Here is a 27,974-nt window from a genome sequence, read left to right as displayed (position 1 = left end):
GAAACAAGGCTTGTTTCCTTTCAATTGGTGCACATAATCTGTTATCCTACCTCTCCAGACCATTTTTTAGCCAACTAATAGATCTTGAATTTATTAAAAGCACTGAAACTTATCTTTCATTGCAAACAGATATGTGTTTCTAGAGTAATTCATAAAGTATTTTGTTGGTTTTGATAGAGTTCAGTCTTTTTGTATCTCTTAATTTGTGAATTATATTCTCTTTCCTTTTCCATCCTCTCCATTGCAATGTTTCTTTGCACTTAGTCCCCCTCCATCTCTTCAAAGGCCAAGGTTGGTGTTCAAGCAGTCACCTGTCAGCCTTAATTAAAGCTTATGAACGCTGACCGGTACCAGAGAATAATCCTACTCACACCAGTCGCCTGGGACACAGCCTCCATAGTGACCTTGTGTTGGATTTCACACCGATCGTGGGACAGAAATAATAGGTGTGGCACAGCCGTACAGCCACAACTATGTGCAGCCGTGCTAATCCCCGGCACCGCGGCCAGACCCCGTTGTACTCAGCAGATTAGATCATTAGCAGGTCACTGAAATGTCCAGAGTACCTCGTCAGAGTCTCAGCCGGACTCTCTGCCCGTGTGGGTTGGGCTTTGTACAACTTTCTGGGGGATTTTTGTAACTTCCAGCTCTCAGGGATAGATGTTAAAAGTGAAAAAACAAAGTGGAAAACTTTGCTGTCACAAACTTTCTCATATTATTTTAGAGAGAGTCATAAAAAATAAAACACCTGGCCATGAACTCATAATAGCTCTGACCGTGATTCCTTTGAAATGCTGATGGGAAGGTCAGAAAGTTAAATGGGTCAGTATAACGTTAAAAAACACATCTCTGGTAGGGATATTCTAGCAGAAGGATATGGGCCACTTTTTCACTTTGAAGCAGAGCTTCTCAGGAGAGTAACCTTCCTTTTACCCTGAAGAAGCACCATATACATGACTTTGTGGAGGTACAGTATATGACTTTCAGCATGTAGTTCAGGGGCAGAGCTAATTTTAGTTTTCGTTTGTCATATTTGCTGCTGCCTTGTGCGCCAAATCTAAAAAAAACTGCAAAGATGCTAAATTAGACAGTTAATGATTCAGTTTGATTTGTGTTTCAGACATTGAATACCCTGTATTGATCTATGGACCTGAAAAAAAAATAAATGTTGTTCCTAAAATAACAAATGAAGAATGAACCACAGAACAAAAACTAATTTTATATCCAATATCCAGTACCTTCTTTCAGTCTTATTTCAGTCGTATTCCCTTTAAGTTTGCTTCTTCTAGTTAGTCTCAAGATATGAATGTTTTTCTTGGTTATTTGTCCTTATTTCTGCCATCTGGAGGTTGATTTGAGGGGAAGATCAGGAAGATTTAGAAGGATTTTTCACAGTTTGTGTAAAAGAGTCAGTGCAGTGTTCTTAGGTTTCAAAGAGTCACTTTGAAACTTAGGTTTCAAAGCAATTTTTAAATATATCGATTTAAAAATCGATATATTTAAATCCATATCCCTCTAACTATATAGATTGTATTTGTGAAAATAAGTCAATTTGTGTCAGCACAATCCTTTTCTCCATGACTACATACACAACTGAAAATTTCAGTCTTCTTTCTTCTCGGCCCATTGTCATATAAATCTGGCTTCTGTGTGTTCAGTGACACTTGAGGACACTTGAAGATTTATCCACGATTATTTCTGGGCTGAGCAAGACCAGACAATGATCCAAAACACACACCAGAGCTGGTTCTGGGATGAATCAAGCAGGTGAACATGAAGCTTTTGGCATAACCAGCCTTCCTGAAAATTTGTGTGCTATGCTCCCAAGCTGGACCAGCGCTTGGATGCCAACCAGTTTATTTCATTTCTCAGCTCTGCAAGAGAAGTGATCAAATATCCAGCCAGAATTATGACTAAAATTGATGGCTGTGCAAGCTGAGGCATATTTACTAAATACCAGTGGGATGTCTATATATATTCAAGTCTGCATGTATATTTTTTAGTCTGTATGAATAAGAGAAAATCTGCAAAAAAGTCATTCCTCTTCAAAATATGTGTACATGAAGTGCATGTGAAATATCTATAACTTGTCCCTTTTGGATTTTATTGCATTGACATTACTTTCATTTGCTAAAAATAGTGCTACAAAAATAGTTTCCAACTTGCAACAGAAAGTCTAACTTGAGTATTTTCATTCCCAGCTCCAATCTCTGAGACAAATACAACAAAGCATGAAGCACCACCAGACTAATGATTCTCCCCAAATGATTGTACAACCTGTATTACTTGGCACTGTTAACTATTTCCTTCCTTCTTCTACTTATATTTGAAGTTCCATGGAATCAAAGCAAGACAAATGTAAAATACCTCTTGAAAAACTTGTCATCTGTTTTCAGAACTCTAATTAATTTCTCCTCTATTTTCCAGATCCTCGCAATCATCTCCATCCTCTTCATTGTGCTGTCCACCATTGCCTTGTCTCTGAACACCCTCCCAGAGCTGCAGGACACCGACGAGTTTGGCCAGCCCACGGACAACCCACAGCTAGCTCATGTGGAAGCTGTTTGTATTGCCTGGTTCACCATGGAGTACCTGCTCCGCTTCCTCTCCTCTCCAAACAAATGGAAGTTCTTCAAAGGTCCCCTCAACATCATCGACCTGCTGGCCATCCTGCCCTATTACGTCACCATCTTCCTGACAGAGTCCAACAAGAGCGTGCTGCAGTTCCAAAACGTTCGCCGTGTGGTTCAGATATTCCGGATCATGCGGATCTTGCGAATCCTGAAGCTGGCCCGTCACTCCACAGGCCTTCAGTCTTTGGGCTTCACTCTCAGGAGGAGCTACAATGAGCTCGGCCTGCTTATCCTCTTTCTTGCCATGGGCATCATGATCTTCTCAAGTCTGGTGTTCTTTGCTGAGAAGGATGAAGAGGACACCAAGTTTAAAAGCATCCCTGCCTCCTTCTGGTGGGCTACCATCACTATGACCACAGTAGGTTATGGAGACATTTACCCAAAAACCCTGCTGGGAAAGATAGTTGGAGGTTTGTGTTGCATTGCAGGGGTCTTGGTGATAGCCTTACCCATTCCTATTATTGTAAATAACTTCTCTGAGTTTTACAAAGAGCAGAAGAGGCAGGAGAAAGCCATAAAAAGGAGAGAGGCTCTGGAGAGGGCTAAGAGAAATGGTAGCATTGTCTCGATGAACATTAAGGATGCCTTTGGCCGTAGCGTGGAACTCATGGATGTCATGGTGGAAAAAACTGATGAGAGGAAGGAGAAGCTCCATGACAATCACGTGTCACCACACAGAGGAACACCCAGGATCAAGTCACCGCTGAACCCCAGTAGTCCCAGTAAGACTATTGAGTCCAGCTTCCAAGAAAAGGCAAAACCAGCCAGCAGTCCTCAGCATCTCAGCGCACAGAAACTTGAGGAAACATACAACAACATGACAAAAGCACAGTCACAACCAAACGTCAACAGCAAGGAAAAAGCGTCACATTCGAAGTCAGCCAGGCAGAAAGCTGAATTTGAGATGGGAAGCATCCTCCCTGAGGCCGTGTCAGGCACAGCGGAGGGCGTTACAGACATGAAGAGTATTTCCAGCATCGATAGCTTCATCAGCTGCGTACCTGACTTTCCTGAGAGCTCCAGATTTTCGCACAGCTCTGGGAGCAACATGCCTGGAAGGGTCAGTACTAACCCCAGTCTGGAGCCCACCCTGGAGAATGAGCATGAGGGATTGCATGGCGCCACCAGCCCCAAGTCAGGCAAAAGCACCAAGCTCAACAACGACAACCCAAGAGCTCTGTCATTAAACAACCCAATAAAGGGGCGTTCACTTAAAGTTAGAGTCAGAGGCGGGGAGGACTCAGGGAAAGGAGGTCTCTCTGACAGCTCATCGATCCAAAGCCCAGAAACATCTGTCTACACCACTGCCAGCAGCAGGACGCCCAGCAAGAGCCCAGAGAACTTACGGCCGAGCATCTTCACATTCCACGACTCGTCTGTCAGTAAGTTCATTGACGCCGACACGGACGAGGAGGAACACCTGCACGACAGTTCGGCAGCCAACGTGACCCAAAGACTTTTGGAGAGAGCCAGCCCCACGTTTGCTCAGCTTCAACAGGGTCCCAACCACATGGAGGGCCTCTCCAAGAAGCTGGGGAACAGCACCCTGCCGCTGGAAGGACAGGAAAACCACATTTCACCAGAGCTGCGGCCGCTTCAGGGGGAGAAGCGTCAGTATAACTTTTAGAGTCAATTAAAAGGAATGGCTTGCACAGAGAATACAAAGAAGATGAAAATATAAGGGATTGCTAATGAAGAGCTCAGAGACTTGTCTGGGAACAATTTGCAGGAAAACTGAAAGAAAAAAGGCTTTTCCTACAAAATTACAACACCTGTGGATCACTGGAAATAGTGTTGTTATCTTCTCTAAAACGTTCCAGATGAAAACATTCAAACACGCCCTCAGAGTGGAAGAAAAGAAGGGATTTTTTGCTATTTATACAAGCCCAGATTATAATGCCATCATTAGACTAGCTGCAGGAGTCTAGTCTAACCTGTTTTATAACCTGTTTTCTGAGAGCCCTGGATAAAATGCTAAAGTCACTGCAGCTAAAGCTGTCAAATCATCGTGAAACATAAAGGGCATCAAAACAAGGCACAATAAGAGGAGATATTTTAAAATCCTCAATTGCAGTATGAAAGGAAGACATACATCTTCTCTCCCTACAGTGTATATTTATATACATTGTATGTTTCAAAGGCAGAGGGTTGAGAACATGTTCTTGCTTCCTACAACTTCCTTTAAAACTGGCCTTAGTTCATGTTGTCCTGTGTTTTACGTTTTGATATTGAGGAGGAAAGCCTGAGGCAGGCTAAAAGATAGCACATAAGTATCTCTGTGCGTGTGTGTGCAATAACTACCTTTCACTTATATTTATTATGTAGCAATAGTCATCTTTCATCCTATGTCAAATCTTCAGCAGAATGAAGTGTTTCGGTCTGTTTCTTTCAAACAGCTCAGTGTCTCTCCTGGGTTGGCATTTTTACTGCACAGATTACACATAAGCTGTGAGGTCACATCCATCCTCGTCAATCATTGGTGGGAAAAGGGAAAATATCATTTTGGAAAATGTTGCACTCTTGTTTTTCTTGTTATAATCAGTGGCGGTTTAGGATATGGGAAATATGGCTTCCCGAATGATGCATCTCAAGGGGGCGCCACAGAGCAGAAAATAAAAAGTTATTTGTCGGTGGTGAAAACAGGTTTTATTTGGCTCATTTGGGCACCGGTGGCTCCCTGTGGTGTGCAGGGTGCAAGCATTGTAAGAAAATATTGTTGTACATTATTATGATGCTAAAGTTGGTGTCTGAGTCTTAGCTCAAAACTCTGGACCGCCTTGGACCATCTCCGGTGTAAATTATTAGAATATTTACCCTTATGTGGATCAGTCTTCACTGAACAAATTTCTAAACATATAATTTCAGATTTATGATGCACTTATAGCTACTATTTTGTTTTTGTTAAAAAAAAAAAAAGAAGTTACAAACACAGCACCGGGAAGAGGTAACATTGCTTTAACAGGAAACATAAGAATAAAACACAGAACAGAACCTGGAGTGTTCATAACAAACATAACAAACAGCAATGCTTTTTAGAATTAGGATCACATTAAGCTAAAATAAGCATAAAAATCAAAAGATAAAATCTTGTCAAACATGTAGCAGCTTATGTTAAATTGATTCCAGATGCTCCGTTTTTACCATATGGTGACCTGATTTTACCTTGATTTTTACCAAGATTTTGCCTTGGTGACCTGATGCATTTCTTCCTGAATGGGACTCAGAGGAATGGGTGTGTGGTTGGCTGTCAGTAGGGAGGCAGAAGGAGCAGCTCCCCAAGAACCGCCACTGATTATAACCTGATTATAACACTGATTATAACCTGATTATAACACTGATTATAACCTTTATTCTAAATGTCTGAGTGTGTCCTCAAGTTTGGGTTACATTTGTCCATCAGAGTCTTTTTTAATTTAAGCTTCAAGCAGTTGTAGCGGATGAGCTGAACTTTGCATTGAGCGACAGGAGACAACAGAGAAAAAAATCTGTTTTGTATGAGTGTAAATATTGTACGTGCATCCGTGCAAAGCCAGACTCTACAACGACATTACGCATCACCTGTACAAAATTTTAAAAAGTAATTTATATTTTTAAGATATTTTCTAAAACAACTGACATGTTGTGGTAACCTCATAGTTATGCATTTGAAAGCACTGTATGTGCTCTATTTCTTTGAAGGAGTTGCTTCTCTTAGACAACATTCTGCAGCAGAAAGATTTATATTTGCTACCGTCTCTCTGTACATGCTTGTTGCAGTCTTTCTGTGCAATGTAAAGAACCAAAGAATTGTTCTTTCTGATGACATATACAGACGGTTGTGCATCCTGATGTTTTATCTCAAAATGTTGGAGCATTCCTTTTAAAAACCACATAATAGGAGTCATTTCAGGGAGCCGTATTTGCTCATGCAGGGCAAATACATAAGCAGGAGGATATTCTGGAGTTCTAACAAAACAGCTTTGAAAGATAAGTTTCATTTTATGTTTCTTGGCAGATTAATCACTTTCACAAGTTAAAGTGATCTGTATTGCCTGCACTTAGACACCAAATGTTCTGCATTTTGCTCTTTTCTTAATGCACCCGATGACACCAAACTTGGTGCTCTCACACTAACTTAATTTAAAACATATAAACTTTATGATATATGTCTTGCAAGCATGAATTAAAGGAACTTTTTGCAGGAAACATATATTATAGTGGACCTATTTAATGTAGATGGTTTTCATTAGAGATACAAGTGCCAGCCGCGTTCACTGGAAAACCTGGTAAAGATGTGTGAAAGCCTTTAACATTCAGCTAATATTGCAGTAGCATATTATCATGCTAATAAAAGCTACTTTAATTTGAGGGCATTTATTCAGCACAGAAAAACATCATCTACTTTAAAACCCTCTTTTTCACTTTTTCTATTTCGGTAATATTTTAACATTTGGGAGAATTTGCAGAGTATTTTTAAAACATCCATCCAAGTCCTCTAGCCTCCCTTATGCTCTCTGGAATGGCTTTTTTTTCTATTTGTTTAACTATTTTGTGCTAATCTAATCACATGTTTTGACTCACTATCATGCTGAAAGAGCCAGTTGCAACCTATTTTCAGTTTTTCTGGCAGAGAAAATCACCCTGGTATCACAGAACCACTGAAACAGCAGATCTGAAGTGATTTAGATTCAGATTTTGCAGTGGTGTAAGGTTTAAATGTGTGTGCAGGACAACAGCAGCTGCAGAAAAGAGGAAGTGAACCTGCCGCAGAGGCCATGTGGGGGATGGCTCCCATAAATGCTCTAACTTTAACACTGACTATAGATCTAAAATTCTTATAATGTTACATTTTTAGCAAAGAAAAACTATATCTAATCATGATCTGATACAAGGTTTGTTATTTTCTTTGTGTTTGAGCTTAGTTTCTTCATAAATACATTTCTGCAAATAATAACCAATTATTCCTGTTGCTTTAAAGTTCAGCAAATGAAACTTGACCTCCTCTCCCAGATTCTTCTACACTTTTATTGCAATGCCGGTAGCAGTGGTGATGTTCTTAACACAAAGAGGGCCGCCAAATCAAATTCTGCTTTATGACCTGTACAACCAGCCATGGTTCAATTTCTCCAAAATTGTCAGTGTGAGATTTTGCTGCAGGGAAAAAAATATGAATTTATTCTCAGACTTTTTTCACATCTTCACCAGGAGTGCCAACAAATCTGTCTGGCACTGTAGTACAAGTTAGATATTTCTGTGCCTTTGCTTTTAATAAAATCCTGCATTCTGAATCTGCCCTAATGGAGCCTGAATAAAGAGCAAATAAACACAAAAAGGACAGAGTACTCATCCTGTGGAGCTTTTATGCTTGTTTCTGTTTTTAAACTCTAATGTCTCTCTCATGCACCAAACATTTGGATGGAAAAAGTCCAGAAACACAAGCAGGTGCAGACTCACTCTCAGCAGACTGAACGGTTTCCATGGTGAGGGGCTGAGATGACTGGATGGCTCACATTTGATGCACGCATGTAGCCTAATTTACAGAGGATGGTTACAGACTTTCTCTTAATCAGTTCCTTTATTCATCTCAGTTCAGGGATTTTCAGTTCAGGGGAAAAAGAAGAAAACTGGATTGTGGGTCTTTCAGTCAAACTGCCAGATCATCGCTTTATGTCACTCGGTTGCTTTCGCGGAGACACGCACCCGTCTCTGCAAATCACAAAAGAGCAGACGGAGCGTGGCCACATGGACCTGGGTGTGAGCCGCTGTTTCAGGGATGTTGATGAAGACTTCAGCCACCTTGTTCCTGAAGGGAGGGAGTGAGTGTGAAATGTGAACAGAGTGGGAACAAGGAGTGTGCGACAGACGGACTGTGCTTCAGAGTTATCAGCTTGATTTAAACTGACATCCTGAATGATGGCTGGAGCACTCTGCTTCCCAAAGTCATGGGTAACTTCTGCTTTGAAAAAGACTAAAAGGACTCGCCGTAGCTTTTCACCTTTTGTCTCATGACAAACACAAACAATGTATTTTACTGGGATTCTATGCGAATCTTAAAGCGCATAAGTGTGAAGTGGACAGCAAGTTATGCATTTTTAAAGTTTTTGCCTGTGTTTACCTTCCATCTTTACTCCTTAAATAAAATACAATGCAACAAATAACCTACACATTCACCTAATCAGTAAATCGAGTCCAGCTGTGTGTAATGTAATCCTAGTATAAACTACATACTGTATATTATGTGAAGGCCTCAGAGGTTTGTTAGAAAAAAAAAAAGTGAACAAACAGCATAATGATGACCCCAAAAAAATGATGGTGAAATAGTTTAAACCAAGATTAGGTTAAAGTAATATCCTGAGCTTTGAACGTCACACAGACCTCTGTTAAATCCAGATGTATGGAGACATGGCCTTCCACCTGAACTGACAGAATTACATAAAGAGCCAAGCGGACCATGGGAACTCGGATCAAAGTCTTGATGGAATTAAACCATAAAAAGTTCCATTTAAAATTTCACCTATGTTGACGCCACAGGAAACATCTGGAAGAAGGTGTTCTGGTCGAATAATCCAAAAATCAAACAGAGCAGTATTTGTTCCAGAGGACTAACGTTGCACATCACATCTGCAGAAAAACCTGTTGAAGGAAGTAAAAGATTTGACAATGAGATGGAGGTTCACCTTCTAGCACAAAAACGTCCAGCCAGAGATAAAGTATGATTGTTTATATCAAATTATTCATGTGTTAGAGTAGCCCGGTTCTGTCAAATTGAAATGAGAATCTGAAAACTGATCTTCACAGATGTTCTCCATCCAGTTTTCATCAGGCTTCAGCTTGTGGCTTTAATTGCAGTGAAATGGTTCTTCTAAAAGCATCTAAAGCATTTTTTTTAATCCACATATAATTTTCCTTCCACTTCACAAGTATGCACCATTTTGTGTGGAATATGTTTGTGGCTGTAATGTGATAAATTGTGTAAGAGTTTTAAGAGTTGTGAATTCTTTAAAATTGCAAGGTGCACTAACTTTTACCGAGCGCTGCTTGTGCTTGACAACGATGCAATCTTAAAAACAAAATGAGCTCCATCAGAGCCAGGTCCCGAGCAAGGCTCTCATGGATTTGTGTGTGAGTCCTAGTTCTGTTTTGTTTTGTTTTCCCATCATGATGGTGCAAAGACAGGCTGCGGCATCCTTTTGAGCATGAGTTCGCATCTCTAATTCTATAAATATCCCCCTGTCTACGCACAGGGTTTGGTCCTTCAGGAAGGGCTTGGTTACAGCAGCGTTGTCATGCATTTCAGAAGAACACATTTTGTAACAAAATACTCCAGAAAAGGATGGATAAAAAAAAACAGTGGAGCTTACTGGGAACTGCGGAGTCACTGGTGTGTGTGGACTTTTTTCTTTTGTTTTTTTGTCAGTCCAGCCTTTAGCGATGCATGGTAATGGAATAAAAATGTCAAACTGACAAATGGTTGTATGACCTACTCTACAAGAGGTGTTGGAGACAAAAGAGAGAAGTAGATAGAAAACGGGGAGGGTGTGCAACATGCTGAAGGATCAGGGTTCATTAGCATTCATCACAGTCAGACATGCAGTAAATGACAAATCTCTAAAAACGAGCCTCTAATTGTCGCCAAATCTCTTGCAAAATAAGCCATAGTAAATTTAGCAGATGCGGCTCCTTTCTGTGTTGAGTGAATGGTAACTATTTTCTCATAGCTTTTTGTATTTTCTGAACTGCACTTTGTTGAATTGTCTGAAGGAAGTCCTCTGTTGTCTTGTATTAATTGAAATATTGATATAAAACACATTTTGGTTTTAACTACTGTCTAATAACACACACACACACAAATCTGGAAATAAAAGACTTCAAAGAACCAATGTTGTCACATTCAAAAACAGAAATTATTCTTCAATCATCCCGCTCCTTCAGGGAAACAGTCTTCTTGAAGCTCTGTGTGCTGCCCTCATGGTGTGATTGAGAGAAAATGTTTGTTTTGTAAAAGTTTCAGACTTTGTACTTGTTGAGTTTGTAGAAGAATATGTTTTTTGCTTTCCCTGTTTTCTTCAACACATGTAGCGCTAAATGACACAAACAACATGTAAATATCATCAGAAAAGCTGTAGGAAAACGATTTTCAAGCCTATTTCTTCTTTTACCGACTGATGCTTAATAAAAGACGATAAACTAGTCGTGGAGTCTCATTGTTTCCATAGAAATGTCCCACGTCTAATGATTACACGCAGCGCGCCAGCTGCTGAGGGCCAAATAGATCCGAGTTTATGGGAATCTTACCCGACAGCGACCTCTGGTGGTTGATTTTAAATATTTATAAAATCTGCCACTCAATACGGTGATGAGTGGCACACAAGTGGCACATAATTTCAAAAAAAGCTCGGCTGTGAAAAATATTCCATATTGATGAGACAATTAAAAAACATCAATGCAATACAAAAATAAAAAATACATATGAAATAGAGTATACATTGAATGTGGAAATAAGTAATTAAAATGTACATTTATCATTAGTTCAAAGCATATATATGTTTGCATCATTGGTTTTACCTAATTATTGCAGTCATAGGTTGTTTAAAAATAAACATTACATATTTAAATGTGTTAATTACTAATTAAATGTATTTTTAAATATGTAGTATAAAAGTAATTCCTTAAAATGTGAGTAGATGATTGTTAACTTTGTTTATGTTACATTACGTTTTAGGGCTGCACAGTGGTGCAGTTGGTAGCACTATTGCCTTGCAGCAAGAAGGTCCTTGGTTCGATTCCTGGCCCGGGGTCTTTCTCCACAGAGTTTGCATGTTCTCCCTGTGTACACACCGGGTACTCCGGTTCCTCCCACAGTCCAAAAACATGACGGTCAGGTTGATTGGTCTCTCTAAATTCTCCCTAGGTGTGAGTGTGTTTGTGCACGGTTGTTTGGAACGTTAGCTGGAGATAGGCACCAGCACCCGTCTTGATCCGTCTAAGGGACAAGGGTGTTAGAAAACATTAAGTCATAGATGTATGCATTACAGTATGATTTTTTTTCTTAATCTATGTCATAAACATCAATGTCAGTAGGTTTTTTTAAAGTTAAGTAATTTTAAAAGTTTTTGACTGACATACAGGTTCACAAATCACAGCCTGCTGAAAAAAAGATTTTCCATAAGGAGTTCCTGTCACAAGTTCTTGATTCGGGCAGCATAAGCACAACAATGAGGTCCCTGAACAGCCAGTGGCCAATTTACTGAACACAACATTAAAATCAACTGCTTAATCATTTTAGCATAGATCAACGTATGGAGCCGAGAAATTGTGTGAAATGTATCAATAATTCCTTTTGTGATAAAATTACAAAAAAACATTTCCCTTAAGATATTATCAATCAAGTCTTTAAAATAGCTGATATTTCTTTATGCCAAATAATTGTTCATCTTTGTATGCAGCTTTGCTGTGTTTTTAGTCAATTAAAGATAAAACATTTGATTTTTTCCTAATGAGATACAAACAATACATCAAGGAGTAACAGTGAACATGTTGTGCAAAATGTGAAAACAATGTGAAGAAGTGTCAGATGCAAGTCCACAGAAGTGAAGGAGTGATTATTAAAAATATGCCTTAAAAAAATACTTAGATTTGTGGTCACATGCTGAGCAGCTTAGCCATTTAACATTTTGCTCTGAGTGGGATAATCGACCTCACATCGGAGATCATGAATAACTTTCAGATCTGGATAAATTGAATGTCTGAGTAAAAGGTCACCGACACATAACCTACAACCCTGTGAAAGCTATAAACGTAAACATTAATGGTTCTTATTGGTATTTTATTAATCTGAACAATGTAAGATGTGGGGAAGATATTGCAGGAAGAAGGTCCTGGGTTCAAATCTGGAGTCTTCCTAATCATGCATATTCCTCCCATGATTATTATGCATTTGTACGTGATTGTTAGGTTAATTTCTCTCTTTAATTGTCCTCTCCTTTGAATTGGTGGACTGGCAAGTTTGGACTTAACAAAACTGTCCTTCATTGAAGAAAGGCATTAATGTAAGAAAACTATAAGAAAAACACATGAAATAAGATTCTCTGATCAGATGAGACCAACCAAAAGTGGTTTAAAGAAAAACATATTCATGTGTTTGAATGATCCAGTCAAAGTCCAGACATCAATCCAACCGGATGGACATGTGAAGATTATGCACACATTCCCTCCAGTCTGACTGGATTTTAGTGATATTAGCAAGATGTGGAGAGCTGGAACATTCCTGAGAAAAGCTTGTGAGGCACAGAGGACACAGGAAAAATGTCTTCAAAGTAAATTAAAAATATCAACTAAACATAGCTGTTCTCAAAAAAATGACTGCACCAACTGAGCAAACAAAGTATTCACACCTCATCTCCCATTGTTGTGAAAGGTAGCTTATAGATTTGGTCCGACCATTTATACACAACAGGGGAAACAAAAGCAAACATCAATACTAACTAAGGAGCAAATATTCTAATTAAACCTAAAACACCCCCTTACTGACAGACACATGGTTGGTCCTGCTGAGATGGCATTGTGCTTTCAAACCCCTCAGGCCTTGGCCAGAATTTATTTCTTGAACATAATAAGTGTTTTTGCTGTTTTAAGTCAATTGAATCGAGTTATTTGACCTTTGAAGCATTTTTCTAGATGTTTGCTTTGATTGACCTTCTTAATCTGTTTCAGTCTCACAGCTCATGGTGGAGTTATTAATGTACCCGCAGTCAGGGCGTCAGACTAAAAGCCCTTCATCAGTCACTCTTCTAATCCTGAGCACCCATGTTACATAAAGTGGCCATCCTAACCCACGTCACGCAGAAAAACGGCTAAACCCCCGGCTTTTTTCGGGGTTATTAACTCCTGCTGTGGGAGCCGACTGAGCTGAGGCACCATGATCCTCATCGTGGACCTGCTGTTGATGATCATCGATGTCACCTACTCCATCCTGTGCGCCGTGGTGCGCACCTTCCTCCATCCCAGGCTGAAGAGCATCGACGGGGAGCTGTGTCTGATCACGGGAGCCGGGGGGGTTCTGGGTCGCCTCTTCGTCCTGGAGTTCGCCAAAGAGGGGGCGCACCTCGTCCTGTGGGACTGCGACACGGCTGCCAACGAGCGGACCGCGCAACTGGCCCGGGAGCTGGGCGTGGAAGTGCGCACCTACACTGTGGACCTGTCCAAGCGCCAGAGCATCTATGACGCTGCGGAGAGGGTGAGAGCGGAGGTCGGGGATGTCTCCATCCTGGTCAACAATGCGGGGGTGGTGGCCGGACGGAGGCTGCTGGAGTGTCCGGACGAGCTTCTGGAGAGGACTCTGCTGGTGAACTGCCATGCGCTGTTTTGGGTAAGCCTTCTTACGTCTTCTACGCAAACACCCGTGCAACTCTGCGAAACTTCACTCAGAGCAAACACAGGCAGATATGGATTATGCAACAGACACTCGCTGTCCCCGATGGTCGGGGTTAGGGTTTGTGCAGCGGAGCGTGAAAGAGATCGGATCAGCCTGTACCGCAGGGGATTGTACTGCATGTCCTGGTTATAAAAGAAAGTCCAGTTAATTAAGTTCTGACTGTCTATAAAGAACACATAGTAAGGAGATGATTTAGCAATCCCACAAGAGAAAGAAAAGCGCCTTAAACATAGGATTCTGCTTTTCCTTAAGCTTCAGTCTCAATGTCATAATTTAACATAACATAGGAAGCTGATTGGCTTCACAAGATGCATTAGTGTATAACAGTCTGGCACTGAACTTTAGAGCAGAATAAGTCATCTAGTGTGGAGAATAAAGTCTATGTCTGGACATCCAGTATCTGTTTGGCTGTTGTCTAGAGAACAGTACCTGCACTTTGCAAAACGTAAAGTTTGGTGCAGAAGGAGTAAATAGTGTTGCACTTCCTTCCAGTGAAAGGGACTGCTAACATGCCGACTCTCTTTGCTCCGCTAGTGTTTCTGATGCATCACAAAAGTGAATAGAAGAGCTACAAAACATCCTCCATGGAATGGACAAACCAGGCTAAGATATGGTTTTGGACATCAGCCCTCAATAGACTGTGCTTTAAAGCATGTCTGTCATGTCACTGTAGGTTCTTAATCTATGTGTAAATTTCATACATTGAAGCAAATCCCTGTGAAAATGATTCAGGTTAAGGCATAACTGTGGAGAAATGTCTACAAAGTCTATTCCACCTTAGCAACATTTATGAGGGTATTCATCAGACACTTTAGTGTTAGAGGTTCTTTATTTCCCAAAAGCTTTAAAATGAAATAAGAGATTTGATTTTAAATAGTTCAAAACTCCAAACATGATTTGACAGGTTTTAAATTCTCTGTTGACCTTTGTTACATCTTCTTCACCAGATGACAAAAGCCTTCCTGCCTCAGATGAAAGCCAGAAACCACGGCCATATTGTCACTATCGCTAGTGCTCTTGGACTGTTCACCACAGCATGTGTGGAGGTACGCTGCGTGACTCGATGTCAAAAAATAAAAATAAAGAATGAAACCTCTACAGTAAAAAAGGACATCATGGACCTGAGCAATTTTACTCTCTCTTGCAGGATTACTGTGCCAGTAAGTTCGGTGCTGTTGGCTTCCATGAGTCCCTGGCACACGAGCTGCGAGCAGAAAACCACGACGGCATCAAAACCACATTGGTGTGCCCCTACATCGTAGACACAGGGATGTTTTCAGGCTGTGAGATCAGGTGAGAAGCTTCAATGCATCTGAGCCCATCTGACAGGTTGCAATGGAGAAATATACCTTTAATTTCAGCTTTTTTTATTTATTCACATTTTCCAGGAAAGAAATTCGGAACCTGATTCCTCCACTTGAGCCTCTCTATACAGTCCAGCAATCCATGAAAGCCATCCTGGGCGAGCAGGAAATGATCTGCATTCCTCGCATCATGTACATCGTCTTCATCGCAAGAGCGTGAGTACTTATGAGCCTTCATCGGTAAGCATGACTGTTTGGGTTAGATACTGATTTGTTTTATACTTTGCAGGTTGTTACCTTGGGAGGCCAACGTTGTGGCATATCGCTTCACGGGAGGCGATAAGTGCATGATGCCCTTCATCAAGAACGCTGAGACAAAAACCTCAGGCGGCCACATCCAGTCTTCCTGAGACTTTTCCAGTAATGTCTTCCAGTGTTTTTCAATGGGCTAATGCAGACACCAAAGGCTTGTTTGTGCATTTTATAATACACAGCGCCCCTCAGAAAAGATGTGTATAAAGCTTCAAAATAAATTTTACTTTTAATACAGTAACTTATTATCCCACTGATTTATTTTTTTTCCCAAAAAATTAAAAATGTTTTGAGTAAATGTTTTTGTCATGGAGAAAAAGTCACATTTTAATCATTTTCAAAATTTCAGGTGCCACAATTATTGACATTTCTCCTGTTACTTTCCAAATCCTTCTTTTTGCAGAAAGGACAACACTTGAATCATTTTGGCCATATATGTTTTGGATCGGTATCAAAATCAGAGCAGCCCAAATTGTGTGTGCAAACAAACTTATTTTTGCTACAGTTCTCCAACAAAGAGCAGTGGAAATATTTTCACTTTTTACCACTTTACTGACTGTAGATTGTGGCAAGTTAAATATTTGTCCTTGTACAGCCTAGTAGCAAAAAGCAATTTGCCAAACAAAACTGATTACAAATTAGAAGCTCTTGAACACCATGATGCAACAGATTTTTCTGAAATTATTAGTGAGATTATGATGCTCCAATAAAAAAAAAAAAAAACTCCCTCTAAAAAAAATAAAAAATAAATCGGGGAATAAATGTCAGCACTGTGTAAGTCAAAACGTGTGCAGTGCAGTCATTTTATTCACCACCCTGCAATTATATAGAGCATTTTTTATAAATGTTAAGAAAAGTTTCATAAAGTTTTACAAGAATCCAATTTAAAAGTAAAACACGGCAGCAGTGACAGATGTAAAGAAGCGTGTCTCTTTATTCACGTTAAGAAACTGTGCAGAAAAAAAGGACAATACGACAAATTTGAGGGACACATGCAACAGAAACATGAGTTATTGATGCTTGAGCCACAGACTGAAGACACCAGGACCAAAACTAATTCAAACAAACCAAACTGGTAAAGAAGTCCCTCCAGTTCTGTTCAGTTAGTCTGCAGTTCACAATCCTGTCTGCATCTCTACCAATCCAAATTCTTTTGAATGACCGAGGAGAATAAGTTTTGCTTTGCCAGCATTTGGTCATGTCTTTAAAAACACTTAAAACGTTTTCTTATCAGAAGACAACCTTTATTCAGGCAAAATGCAGTTTTGTTTTCCTCCTGATAATCCATCACACAACTATGGAGTCATTTATTCAGCTGGAGTTGTTCAGTCATGTTACTTTGGGACCACTGTGGCTGCAGTGTATGGTGGCCTCCGACCGAGACGTCCCCATATCCTCGGTTTCAAACCAGCTGCACAGAAGCTACCTGCAAATATCCCTGCAGGAACTTCAGGGCCTCGGCGTTCAGACTAGTGTTCAGCATCGAGGGAACCTGTGGCAAAACGAACACAAGGGGGCGACATTTGCTCAATTTTCATTCTGGAAAAATTTTGGAACGCAATAGCTATTTGTTAGTTTCTACATGTTTTTTCATGTAAACTTTGGATGAATCTGAACTTACCCTTCCAGGACAGGCAGTAGAAAGCTTGTGGAGGGACTGGGCCAACAGGATTTTGGGGTTTCCGACTGCGTCTCCGATCGGGTCGTGTTCCTTCCTTCCAGCAAAGGCCAGCTGTGAGAAAGCCGTCTGGTAGCCGGGTGTGTCTTCTATGTCTATGAAATGCTCGTCGTCTGGGATGCTGTCATCTTCTGGCAACTCAAACAGACCAATCAGAGCCTGGAGCAGCGGAGTCCTAAGGAGAGAACCAGCTTCAACTCCAAATTCATCTTTTTGATAGTCAAATGAACAATTTTTCTTGGAATCTGCCTTTATTGCAGAACCAGGAAGTTCAGTAGAAGTTGTGAATTACAACTATGACCATGTCTGGTGGACAGGCTAAACCCGTTAGCGTTTTTTGGTTCTTACCAGAGCTTGGTGTACTCTGTGTCCATCATGGCCGGACACTCTGTGAGGATCTTTGTGATGCCGACGGCACAGATCTTCTTCTCAACAGTTCCAGACACTTTCTGAACCTCTGGAATAATGATTTTCTCCAACACCATCCCAAACATCCTGCAGTTCAAACAGGTTAAGAGTTTAACACAAAAACACAGCTTTCACTTCTACATTAAAACTGATTCATAGACGGCAGACATTACTGACATAATCAAGATAAAGTGAAAGTTATCCAATTAATACCGATACAAAAAGCTTTTTAGTGTATTGTATGAGGGTAATCAAATATTGGTTCAGCTGTAAAGTGACAAATTCTTAGAAATGCAAACAAAAAGATGAATACATACTTTGGCTGGATGCTGTCAAAAATCTCCTGAAGTGCAATCGCTCCATATTTGACACAATATAAGTTGATGAACACTAAGAAACCTGTGAGATAGAAAAAAGAAAAACGTGATGCTCTTTTAAGCCTTTGGTCAATATATTTGATTGGAAAAACGAACTACATTTAAAATCTAGTTACAATACTTACACTTATACAAGTATAATAGAAATGTTAAATTTCAGACCTATACATATAGTTTGGTTGTCTTTATATTTCAGTTTTTATGCCATTTGTTGTCATGCGTATCCCCATTTCTTTAGTGGACCATTCGGATAAGGTACGTAACATTTTGTGTTTTGGTTTGGTAAAACAATTTCTTCCCTCCCTTAGAAACATGTACTATTTACCCTTAAATCTCAGAATGGTTCATCTCATAAAACTACAAACAAAAAAGAAAATTGTAAAAAAAATAAAATAAGACAATAAAGTAACTCCACTCTTTATATAACTGCCAAGACCTATGGAAATCTTTTTCCGTTGCTTTGCATTTTGCATGATAATAGAATAATGCTCTATAATTCAGTGTGTGATGAATCTCTGCTGCTCCTGCAAATCAAATCTAGTACCCGTTTCCTGTTTATCTTATTTTGAAGACAGAGGCTTAGATTAACAGCAAATCTCCCATACTGTGCACAATAAATATGATCTTAAAATATAATCATTTAAAGCAAATCCTGGCCAAGTTGCAAAAAAGTAAACATTTTTAAATGCTTATTATATTGAGAATAATACAACAAAAAAGTCATAAAAGTGCTTAAAAAACTGGTAATAAAAAGATTGTACTAACTTTTAATAAACTTTGTAGTTTTAGAGCTCTGGAGTCGCTGGAAGAGCAAAATGAAGATCTGTTTCCTGTACTGAGTAATCGACTCGCTGGTGAAGCAACACACACACACACACACACAAAAAAAAACATTTAATTTAGTAAAGATATTCATTTGGCAATACTTTATTGAATTAAAGCTGCTAAAGGAACTATGAAGAACTCACGGGGGCATGTTCTCTATGATGCTGTTGAGAAGGTAAAAGCCTTGATGGTCGTTGGCTTTGGAAGCAATGAGCTTCTGGAAAACTCCAAGCAAGCCAGGCTGGGATGGAAGGAAATGGGAGAATAAATGCATTTACACATGGAGAAAGGTAAATGTATAACCTACGTTTTAAAAAATAAAATATAACAACAGCATCCCTCACTTTCATTATAGTCAAGCATGAAGGCAAGAACAAGTGGAAGGTTCTGTATTTATTACATCACAAAAACATTTGATTAACTTACAATTTTATCAGCAGCAGAAGCAGCAATGGAGGCTCCTCCCTTCTCAAGAAAAGCTTGCAGCAGACGCACAAGAGGAGGGATGTTCCCCGTGCGTTCCCACAGGACGGGCTGCAGCAGGTGGGGGAACAGAGCCATGTAGGAAGCAGGAATAGAGTTGGAGTGGATCTCCAGGAGGAGAGACATCACCTGGAACACATATGGAAGAAACTCTGCAAAACAAAACAAAGCACAGTCCGTCGACTTGTTTCAGGAACACGTCAAGAGATTTTTATTTCCCCCAGAAGCCGAACTAAAATATACCTTGGACGTCGTTCTGAAGGATTTCTGTGAAGACGGGGAAGAGTGCTTCCTCGAAGCTGCTGACGGTGACCGGGTTGGCCTTGCAGGTGATCCGCACAGACAGACACAAAGACTCGAACAAGTAGTGGTTAAAGTGAGGCTTGCTGGGATTCTGGGAGAAAGTAAAACATTTATCTGAATGAATTTAACTCCCAAGAGAACTATGACTATTCTTGATCAATAAAATAGTTACCTTGCTGACTAGGAGCAACTTATGAGTGAGCTGGCCAATCAGAGTGGGAATGTAAGGAACTATGGCCTCCTGCAGCAAGGAGAAGCTGCGCATGATGGCTTTGGAGATAAAGGGAAAAATGTCAATTGGCAACTAACTTTTAACTTAAAACATTGGTAAATAAAAACAAACATTACCTTTCATGATGTACTCATTTTCTGCAGAACCAGGAAGAGTGAGTGCTTTGAACAGGTTGGTGAGCAGCTGTTCAGTAAAAGGTGCCATCTCTGCTGAAGTGATCCTGAAAACAGATGATCATGAATAAATACTGAATTACTGGGGAAATCTCAGTAGAGCTGCTTCAGGAAATGACAGACTGAAGCCATGCAGTATAATTTATTAGTTTTAGGATATTTAGATGACAGGGCAGGAGAACTATTTTCATCTAGTGCCTGATTTATCTAGACAAATTCAAACAACTTTTCTGAATAAATCTCGATTGATGCTCACAGTGTTGCATTGTTGGGGCCTCTCATTGTGAACAGCCTCTCCAAAGCATGAGCAGCGTAAGTGTGTTGGACGGTGCTCTCCGCCTGCAGATGTGTTATGAGGAGAGGAACTGCCTGCAGCAACTGCTCCTTGGGAAGCTGAAGAGAGAAAACAAGACCAGTCGTTAGTGAGAAATTACCTTTTAATTTAAAACATTAAACAAGTTCAGGAGAAAAAAAAAACAACTGGTTTCATACCTTACTTCTGAAAATCATAACATACTTGATCGCATCTGCTTTCAGCACTGGGAACTCATTAACTGCAATGAGATTATAAGATTAATCAAAACAGTTTATCAAACAGCTGTTTTTTGTTTTCCTATTCAATTACATCAATAATGGTTTCTGCAGCCATGAAACTTCAGAGAAACTACAAAGTTGTCCTAGTAAGGATGGGATGTTCAGCTCAATCGTGGAAAAATACTTGTGAGACAGAGTCAGAAACTCTGGTACTAGAGTGCCGCTATGCTGCAACTTTGGATGCATGCATTCAAGTTTTTTTGTGGAAAGTTTTTAGATGAGAACAAAGTAGTACAGATTGACTTTACAGTAATGCTATGTTCCACTTTGTAGACTCTGTAGCTTACAAGCTCCTAGAGACTTGCTGGATTACCTTAATTACCTTTTCTTATACTTTTGAATTTAAGTGTTTTTTTTCCAACAAGTATTTCCCTGAAGGACTTTCGACTGTCCATTACAACTTCACACATTGTGCTCTATGTGTAGGAAATAGATTATTAATGTTAACTGCATACAAACCAAGAAAAGTCTTACCATTGGATGATTGTAAATCTGGGAGAATATGGTTCACAAAGAATTCAGTCAGATTCACCAGTTCATTGGCTTGTGTTATACCATGCTGTTAAAAAACAAACAGAAAAAAATCAAACAAATAAATAAAATATGATTTACACCTATAAAGGGTACCCAACACATTTCAGGTTTTAGACGTGAATTCACCTTCTGTGTCTGGGCTTTGGATGCCAGCGATGTGACTAGATAGGTGGCTGCATCTTTGTGTTTCCAGTTCAGTCCAGGGTTCTTGGCATATTCTGACAGCATCGAGTTCACATAGCCAGAGAAGATGGCCGTGACCGGCCCCTCGAAAAACTTACAGAGACCCCTCACTAAGTCGCATGCAGCCCTGCGACGAGTGTCGATGTCTGAGAGAAGAAAAAAAGTGACAATACAGATTTCCGTAAAGAACGAAAAACATCAAAATATAAAAACAAACTGTTTTAATGTTTAGTAAGGATAGCACAAACAGAACAAACACAGTTTTCACAGTGGTGAGGGACCACAACTCCCCATGAATATAATAATAAGCTATGTATAAGAGAAGATGCTTGTAACTGCCTATGTTAATAATTGAAACACCAAATAGACATGTACATGCATTAATACACATTACAGTGTATTAATCTTAAGATGGGTTACAGCATAACCCATCTTGAGACTACTAGAGAAGCTATTATGCACAATATTCCTAATCTCCGCTCTTGGGGTGCAACCAATCAGTGCCAAGGTAAATGAATGTTGCTCCTGGATTGGCTGCTTTGCAAACACCACCCAATAGATATTTGCATTTTCTGTTGTCAAGTCTAGATATGCTCTACGGAAAAAAAACAGCAACTGATTTGCAAATTTTCAGAAAAAAACATAATTTGGAGGCATGTTCTGCAGAAAAATCTGAAAAAAGGCGAGTGTCACACAAAGATATGACTTTAATGAAGAGAATATTAGAATAAGAGTGTTCGGTATGTTTATATTTTTAAGAAAATTCATTTTAAAAATGAGATTGAAATCATCCTAATCTTTACCAGATCCTTCAAGATCTCTTCGAATGTATTCTTCTGAGTTATCTTCAAAAGCCTCCTCATCTGCACCTGAAGTTCGACAGGAGACAGCAGTAAGTTGACGCCACTTCAGAACAGATGCAGGTCGGAATCCAAGGCAGCAGATGTCAACTGAGCACTTACTTCTGAACTCCATGTTGGGCACAATGACCTTCTCACAAATGCTGGTGAGCGTATTCTGGTCCTCAAATAGATGCTTGTAATGCGGCCTTTCACACACGGATGCTAAAAACTGAATAGCATTGCTAACAAGCTGCAAGGAAATTGTGTGTATTATTGTTTGTACATGAACAGAGAATGAAAAATTCAAATACGCATATAGAGGCAGTATAATAGAGAGCCCAGTAATCTCACCAGGTCATATTTGACTTCCTGGCCGGTGGAGACCAGAAGGTTCCAGATAGCAGTAACAAAGCGTGGCAGGTACGGCTGAAATTCCTCGTCGTACTTTTGAGCATAAAGAGCTGCGTTGTCACAGATCTGAGATTTCAGCAGCTCCAGGAGACCTGCCTCCTCCTCATCCTAAGTGTTGGGAGGCAAATAAAATAAATATATGAAGGTTTAACACAAAACAGAACTTTCTAAAAAGTTACGTTTACAGCTTTATAAAAGAGAGGACAACACACATCTGTTTGTAAAAGCTTATTGTCCAGAGTCAGAAGGCCGTGAAAATTGGTCATCCAGGTTTCCATGTTGTCCTCAAAGAACTCTGGAAGGTCCTGCAAGAATAACATAGAGATATTAATAACATGCAGAGTACCTGTGTCATTTTCACATTACTTGCAATTAAATAAAGCAGAGAAATAAACTACAGTACCTTGGAAAAATATTCACACCATTTCAAATTCTCTCACATTTTGTCATCCAACAGGTAATGCTTTTGTTCCTTATTGTGATTTTAAATTATAGACACAAAGTAGTGCAAAATTGTAAGGGTGAAATAAAGTGATACACAGTGTATTGATTTTTTTAAATCCAAAACATTTGGCATTTATAGTCAGTCATGAGAGATGTTGCTTGCAGTGTGAGGAACACAGCAAATATGAGACCCAAACTGAATGCTTTGACCCGTATTGAAAACACCAGAAAGCTCCTACTACACCTCTCTGACCCTGAACACACCATTCCCATAGTGAAATATGATGATGTAAGCATCATTCTGTGGGGACGTTTAATAAAGGGAAAACCTAGAAGAAAACCATTTGGACACAGCAAAATGCTTGAAACTGGGGCAGAGGTTCGCCTTCCAGCAGAATGATGACTCAACACACAGCTGGACATATAACAGATTTGCTTAAATGAAAACGTATTCATGTTTTAGAATGGCCTAGAATCTAAATTTTTTGCAAAGAAAAATGGAGAAAATTTTCAGACTCAAAAAAAAAAAAACAGCTCAAGCTGGTTCTATAAAATATTGACTACAATTTCTTGTTCTCCCACTTCCTACTTTGTTTGTCTGTCACATAGAATCCCAATAAGACTCCATTGAAATGTGTGACTGCAACATAACAAAATGCAAAAAAATAGGATTGTTAAGACACTAGATTTTCATTTAAAAACAATAAGTTCTTTTTATGTTTAAAACATGAAATTTTAAAGGCAGAAATGCCATTTTCTATATTTAAGAGACAAATAGCTCTAGAAAAACACTAAAGTTATTAAACAAGTCAAAGCAAAAAATACATAAAACTGACCTGGAAGTTAAGACTGTAGAAAAGCTTTGAAATGAGTGTTAGGGACGAGAAGAGGACCTTTAGGGCGTTGACATCGTTGGCGTGAGTTTGACACAACTCGATGGTGGCCTGGAACAATGAAACAGTATGAACTGACTGCAAAGTATTTTATTTTAACTTTAGAAAATAGATGCAGCCTGTTTGTAAGACTGTTGAAACAGAAAAGCAGTGAGGTTACAAACCTTGAAGAGCTCCGTCAGAGGAAGGGCAAACGTACCCAGTACAAGTTTAATCTCAGTCCAAAGCTCGTTGGACTTAAACTCGTGGCGGTACCTTGAAAGCAAAAACAGTTTCTTTATAATTTTCCGAACAGAAATTGTCTCCATTTGAAACTTGATATTTAGGAAGTGAAGGGTCTACCTCTTGAAGAGGGAATGTGCGGTACGGAGAACGCCGTTGATGATGTGGAAGTCTCCGCTTCTGAAGCGGGTCACCATTTCAGTCAGAAGGTCCGGCCATTTTTGAGGAAAGTCTTCTCTTCCTATGATGCTGATGGCGTCACTCAGCTGTACCGGTACATCAAGCACAAAAACAACGATAACACAAATCACTGCAGAGGTTCAGATTAGATTAGATTGTCAGTTAAGGCAACAGGTGATCGTTTACCTGTTTCTGAATCTGTTCTGGGCTGCTCAGCATCAGATTTACAATGTTCGCTTTGATCGCTGTTCGGTCAGCATCTGAGATTTTGTTCGGTTCATCTTCAACCTTGGAGAAACAAATCAAATTATTTTATTCACCATTATCTGCAAAGATATGTTCTGAACTATATGTTTTAATGGGTATTAGAATATATATGTAAAGACTGTATGTATATTTTTGAGATTCCTTACAGATTCTACAAAACCGTGTGGTAGAAAAAAAACATACAGGCAACAAACTGAACTTTTCTGTAATTTTATTGCATAGGTAATATCCAACTAATGAAAACATAAAAACCAACACAATCCTAACCAGATCGAGTTTCTTTCTTCCTGACTGGACAGCTGAAGTGAAAATAATAGACATGCAGAGAGAAACTGGCCCAATATAAAAAGTCTATACATTCAAGATGCAGGCAACATATTAAACTGTTTTTTATTTCAGAAGAAAATGTTTTATTATGCAGGGCTCTAGACTAACTTATTGCACTGGTGCATTTAACTTTTTTTCTTAAGTGCACCGGTACAAATTCCCCCCTAGCATTGCAGTTTTACAGATTCACTTCTTTAAAAAAAATGTTTTTAAATCGCTGTCCATAAAGGCAATACGTAAATGATTAATTTGTCTAGTAAACAAAGTCCTTTATTTAAGGCCAAAATTTACAAGACAGGAAACGTACTGAAAAACACCCCAGGTTTAAATAAATGGAAAAAAAAATCTAAATTATAAGTGCACATGTTTAAAAGGCATAAGGCATCTCAAGCTGAATATTTTATTGCATTCAGATCATTTTTCTTATGAACAATTATTTCAGACTTGAACTTAGTGAAGCAAAGTTGTTCTTTTGATCCACTATTGCACGCAACGTTAAACTTGATTAACATCTCAGCCTGATTTAATGGTCTTTTTGCTGCTGCCTGCCACTCAAATGAAGTTTCTGTCACACCAAAGATATTAGCACTCTAGAACCCTGTTATGGCATTAGAAAGTCCTGTTACGAAACAACAAATAGGCTGTTTTATTACTCAAGTAGCTGAGTTGACTCACAATTCTCCAGTTTCTTTTTATGTAGTTCTTGAAGGTAACAGCAGCACACACACGGATCACGTTGTCTTGAGATTTCTCCAGCAAAGTGAGAAGTAACAAGGGGTAGTTCTGGTTTCCTTCCACCGACTCGAGAAACTTTTCAGCTGAGAAGACGAACAAACAAAAGCGAAAAAGAGAGGTGGAATCACAAAGTGCTTGCAACAATTTTTATTGTGGCTCATACGAGAGAAAAAAAAAATACATCAAGTGAATACTTCACAAGAAGATCCCCCCACCTTCCAACATCACTTTATAATACCAAAGACAAAGGTCAGTGAAAGAAGACCTACCTGGACGCCTGACTGTTGGATCTGGGTCCAATGTTTTCCTCAAAAACTCTGTCAGGGTTTGCAGGTTAGCATCATTCAGCTCCATGCTTACAGCTAAAGGCAAAAAAGACTTGAATTACATAAATATAGACCATATACTAACTAAAATACACTACATTTTAAACACTAAATGCATACTAAAAACATGCACTTCATTAGTCTATTATTGCAATGCAGCCTGTAGATGAAAGGTCATTTGATGTCAGCTTTCACTATTGTACTATTTTTTATGCAAGACGACTTGAAAATAGGAGAATGTAAATCTCAAGTTATCAGCCTGTTTGCTCATTCAGAGAATTGTGAATTAAATCTGTTTATATAATAGCATATTTTCCAACTGCTAAGGCAGTGGTGTGAAAATACCCAAAGCAAAAAAATAAAAATAAAAATTTACTGGAAATAAGCAGAGGAACCACTCTTAAAATATTTTTTATGTAATTTTTAAATAAAGGCTCACATTGATTATTATACGCTTCATAATATACTTGGGTAGTTCAAATCATCTGTTGGTCCTGTTGGTAGGTATGATGTTTTACTTTTTTATGTGCCACAACATTAATTGTTATACAGACAGTATTTTCATTTTGGTAACATGTAGGACGGACAGAACAAATATGCATGATGTGACGCCTGGGTGCACAGGACCTAAAGCAGTGTGCAAATGTTTTAAGTGTGCAAATACTTAAGGGAATAAGGCAAAATAAAGCAAGCAGTGTTTGCTTTATCTATCTGTCAATATTGAAAAGAACAGATAAAATACTTTGGAATTCCATAGTTATTTTTTCCTTTTTCGGTGGAAAAGAGGGAAGTTAGAAACGTTTATTTTTACAAAACTCCTGCAGTGTCAAATCTGTATGTGCACCGGCGTGTAAAGTTGAAACATGTAGCTCCCTGTTCAAAATGAGTGCAGCTGCTTAATGATGTTATTCTCGTCTTACATTGCGGGTCTTTTATGCGTTATTTCCACAGCTGACAGTCTGACAAGATTTCTGTTTTTCTCCAGGTCCGCTCACACAGTGTTAAAATATTAGCTAACCTGCTAAATGTTCTGAGTTTGAATATAAGCACATGGCCTTCTGACTGTCGCAAATACAGGGTCGAATGCAATGTTCAAGTGTGACTTAATGGTGTACCTTTTAAAGGTCGTAGTGCAAACATATGACACGCATCATAGAAACCGGTGTGGAAATCCAAACTTCAGTGACCAGACTCTCCCACAGCTGCCAGTCAACCAGCTAATATTAGCTGTAGCGTGCTAATGCAAAGGCTGCTAACCATAAAGTTAGCTAATTCCATCAGTAAATATTAACTTCTCAGCCATTTTCGGAAGACCAAGACGAATCCCCGAAACCTTAAACTAACATATATTTGGACTGGTGAAATACCGGGATATCTTACCGTTCCAGAACTTTATCAAGCAGGGATGGAACCTAAAGCCACCACAGACCGTCTAGACGTGCTCGCAGGTTTCAAACGTAACTGCGCGGCCAGTTACGCGCAAGCGCAAAGGTGAAGTCAAGAGTAATGGAAATTTTGGCTCTTTTCTGTGATCCGAGTCATTTGGCTCAAATCATCAAAAAGATCCGGCTCTTTAAACTCCTAAACGGCTCTTCCCTTAATGTTCCTAGGGCTACATATTCCGTATAGCTCAGTTATAAATATGCATTCAAATAATGTTGGTTAGTTACACTAAAAACGTTGTATGTGAATACCTTTAATTAATTTCATTTTACAAAATGTGAAAGTTTAAATCAGGATTGCACAGAATATAATAAGTAAGCCCGAATCACATTATTTAAAGCATTTAAAGAATACAAAATTAGTTTAGAAAACATAATGTATTTTGTATTAGCTTTGTGCTGTTTCTTGCAAGGTTAAATTAGAATGAAGATT

The 27,974-nt window shown here is 39.2% G+C and overlaps 3 protein-coding genes across 3 annotated transcripts in view; 2 read left to right on the top strand and 1 right to left on the bottom strand.

Annotated features, from left to right (window-relative positions):
* The window catches only part of kcnb1 (potassium voltage-gated channel subfamily B member 1), a 44,823-nt gene extending 34,021 nt beyond the window's left edge, over positions 1-10,802 (top strand). The window contains exon 3 of the mRNA XM_005799882.2: positions 2,428-10,802. Within this exon, the coding sequence (XP_005799939.1) occupies positions 2,428-4,260 (1,833 nt within the window). The 3' untranslated portion in view covers positions 4,261-10,802. The remainder of the gene's footprint in view (positions 1-2,427) is intronic.
* Positions 10,803-12,017: 1,215 nt separating this feature from the next.
* LOC102223710 (retinol dehydrogenase 10-like) lies at positions 12,018-15,866 on the top strand. The gene is made up of 5 exons (XM_005799881.2): positions 12,018-13,980; positions 14,994-15,092; positions 15,194-15,339; positions 15,435-15,566; positions 15,640-15,866. Exons 1-5 carry the CDS (start codon positions 13,531-13,533, stop codon positions 15,758-15,760), a joined length of 948 nt encoding a protein of 315 aa, XP_005799938.1. The 5' UTR covers positions 12,018-13,530; the 3' UTR covers positions 15,761-15,866.
* Positions 15,867-16,576: 710 nt separating this feature from the next.
* On the bottom strand, positions 16,577-27,565 carry cse1l (chromosome segregation 1 like). The gene is made up of 25 exons (XM_005799810.3): positions 27,480-27,565; positions 26,043-26,135; positions 25,714-25,856; positions 24,631-24,732; positions 24,385-24,530; positions 24,207-24,297; positions 23,986-24,093; positions 22,918-23,010; positions 22,646-22,813; positions 22,415-22,544; positions 22,256-22,321; positions 21,396-21,598; positions 21,210-21,294; positions 20,634-20,695; positions 20,398-20,534; positions 20,085-20,188; positions 19,909-20,006; positions 19,677-19,827; positions 19,377-19,585; positions 19,094-19,191; positions 18,891-18,976; positions 18,066-18,147; positions 17,689-17,835; positions 17,284-17,515; positions 16,577-17,154 (listed from the first exon to the last, which is right to left on the bottom strand). The coding sequence occupies exons 2-25, from the start codon at positions 26,125-26,127 to the stop codon at positions 17,065-17,067; spliced, it is 2,916 nt and encodes a 971-aa protein (XP_005799867.1). The 5' UTR covers positions 26,128-26,135; positions 27,480-27,565; the 3' UTR covers positions 16,577-17,064.
* Positions 27,566-27,974: the final 409 nt, after the last annotated feature.

The sequence above is a fragment of the Xiphophorus maculatus genome, chromosome 20 (genome assembly GCF_002775205.1).
Source record: "Xiphophorus maculatus strain JP 163 A chromosome 20, X_maculatus-5.0-male, whole genome shotgun sequence".
NCBI lineage: Eukaryota > Metazoa > Chordata > Actinopteri > Cyprinodontiformes > Poeciliidae > Xiphophorus > Xiphophorus maculatus.
Note: the sequence above shows the minus strand (reverse complement) of the source record. Positions and strands in the feature narration are given on the sequence as shown.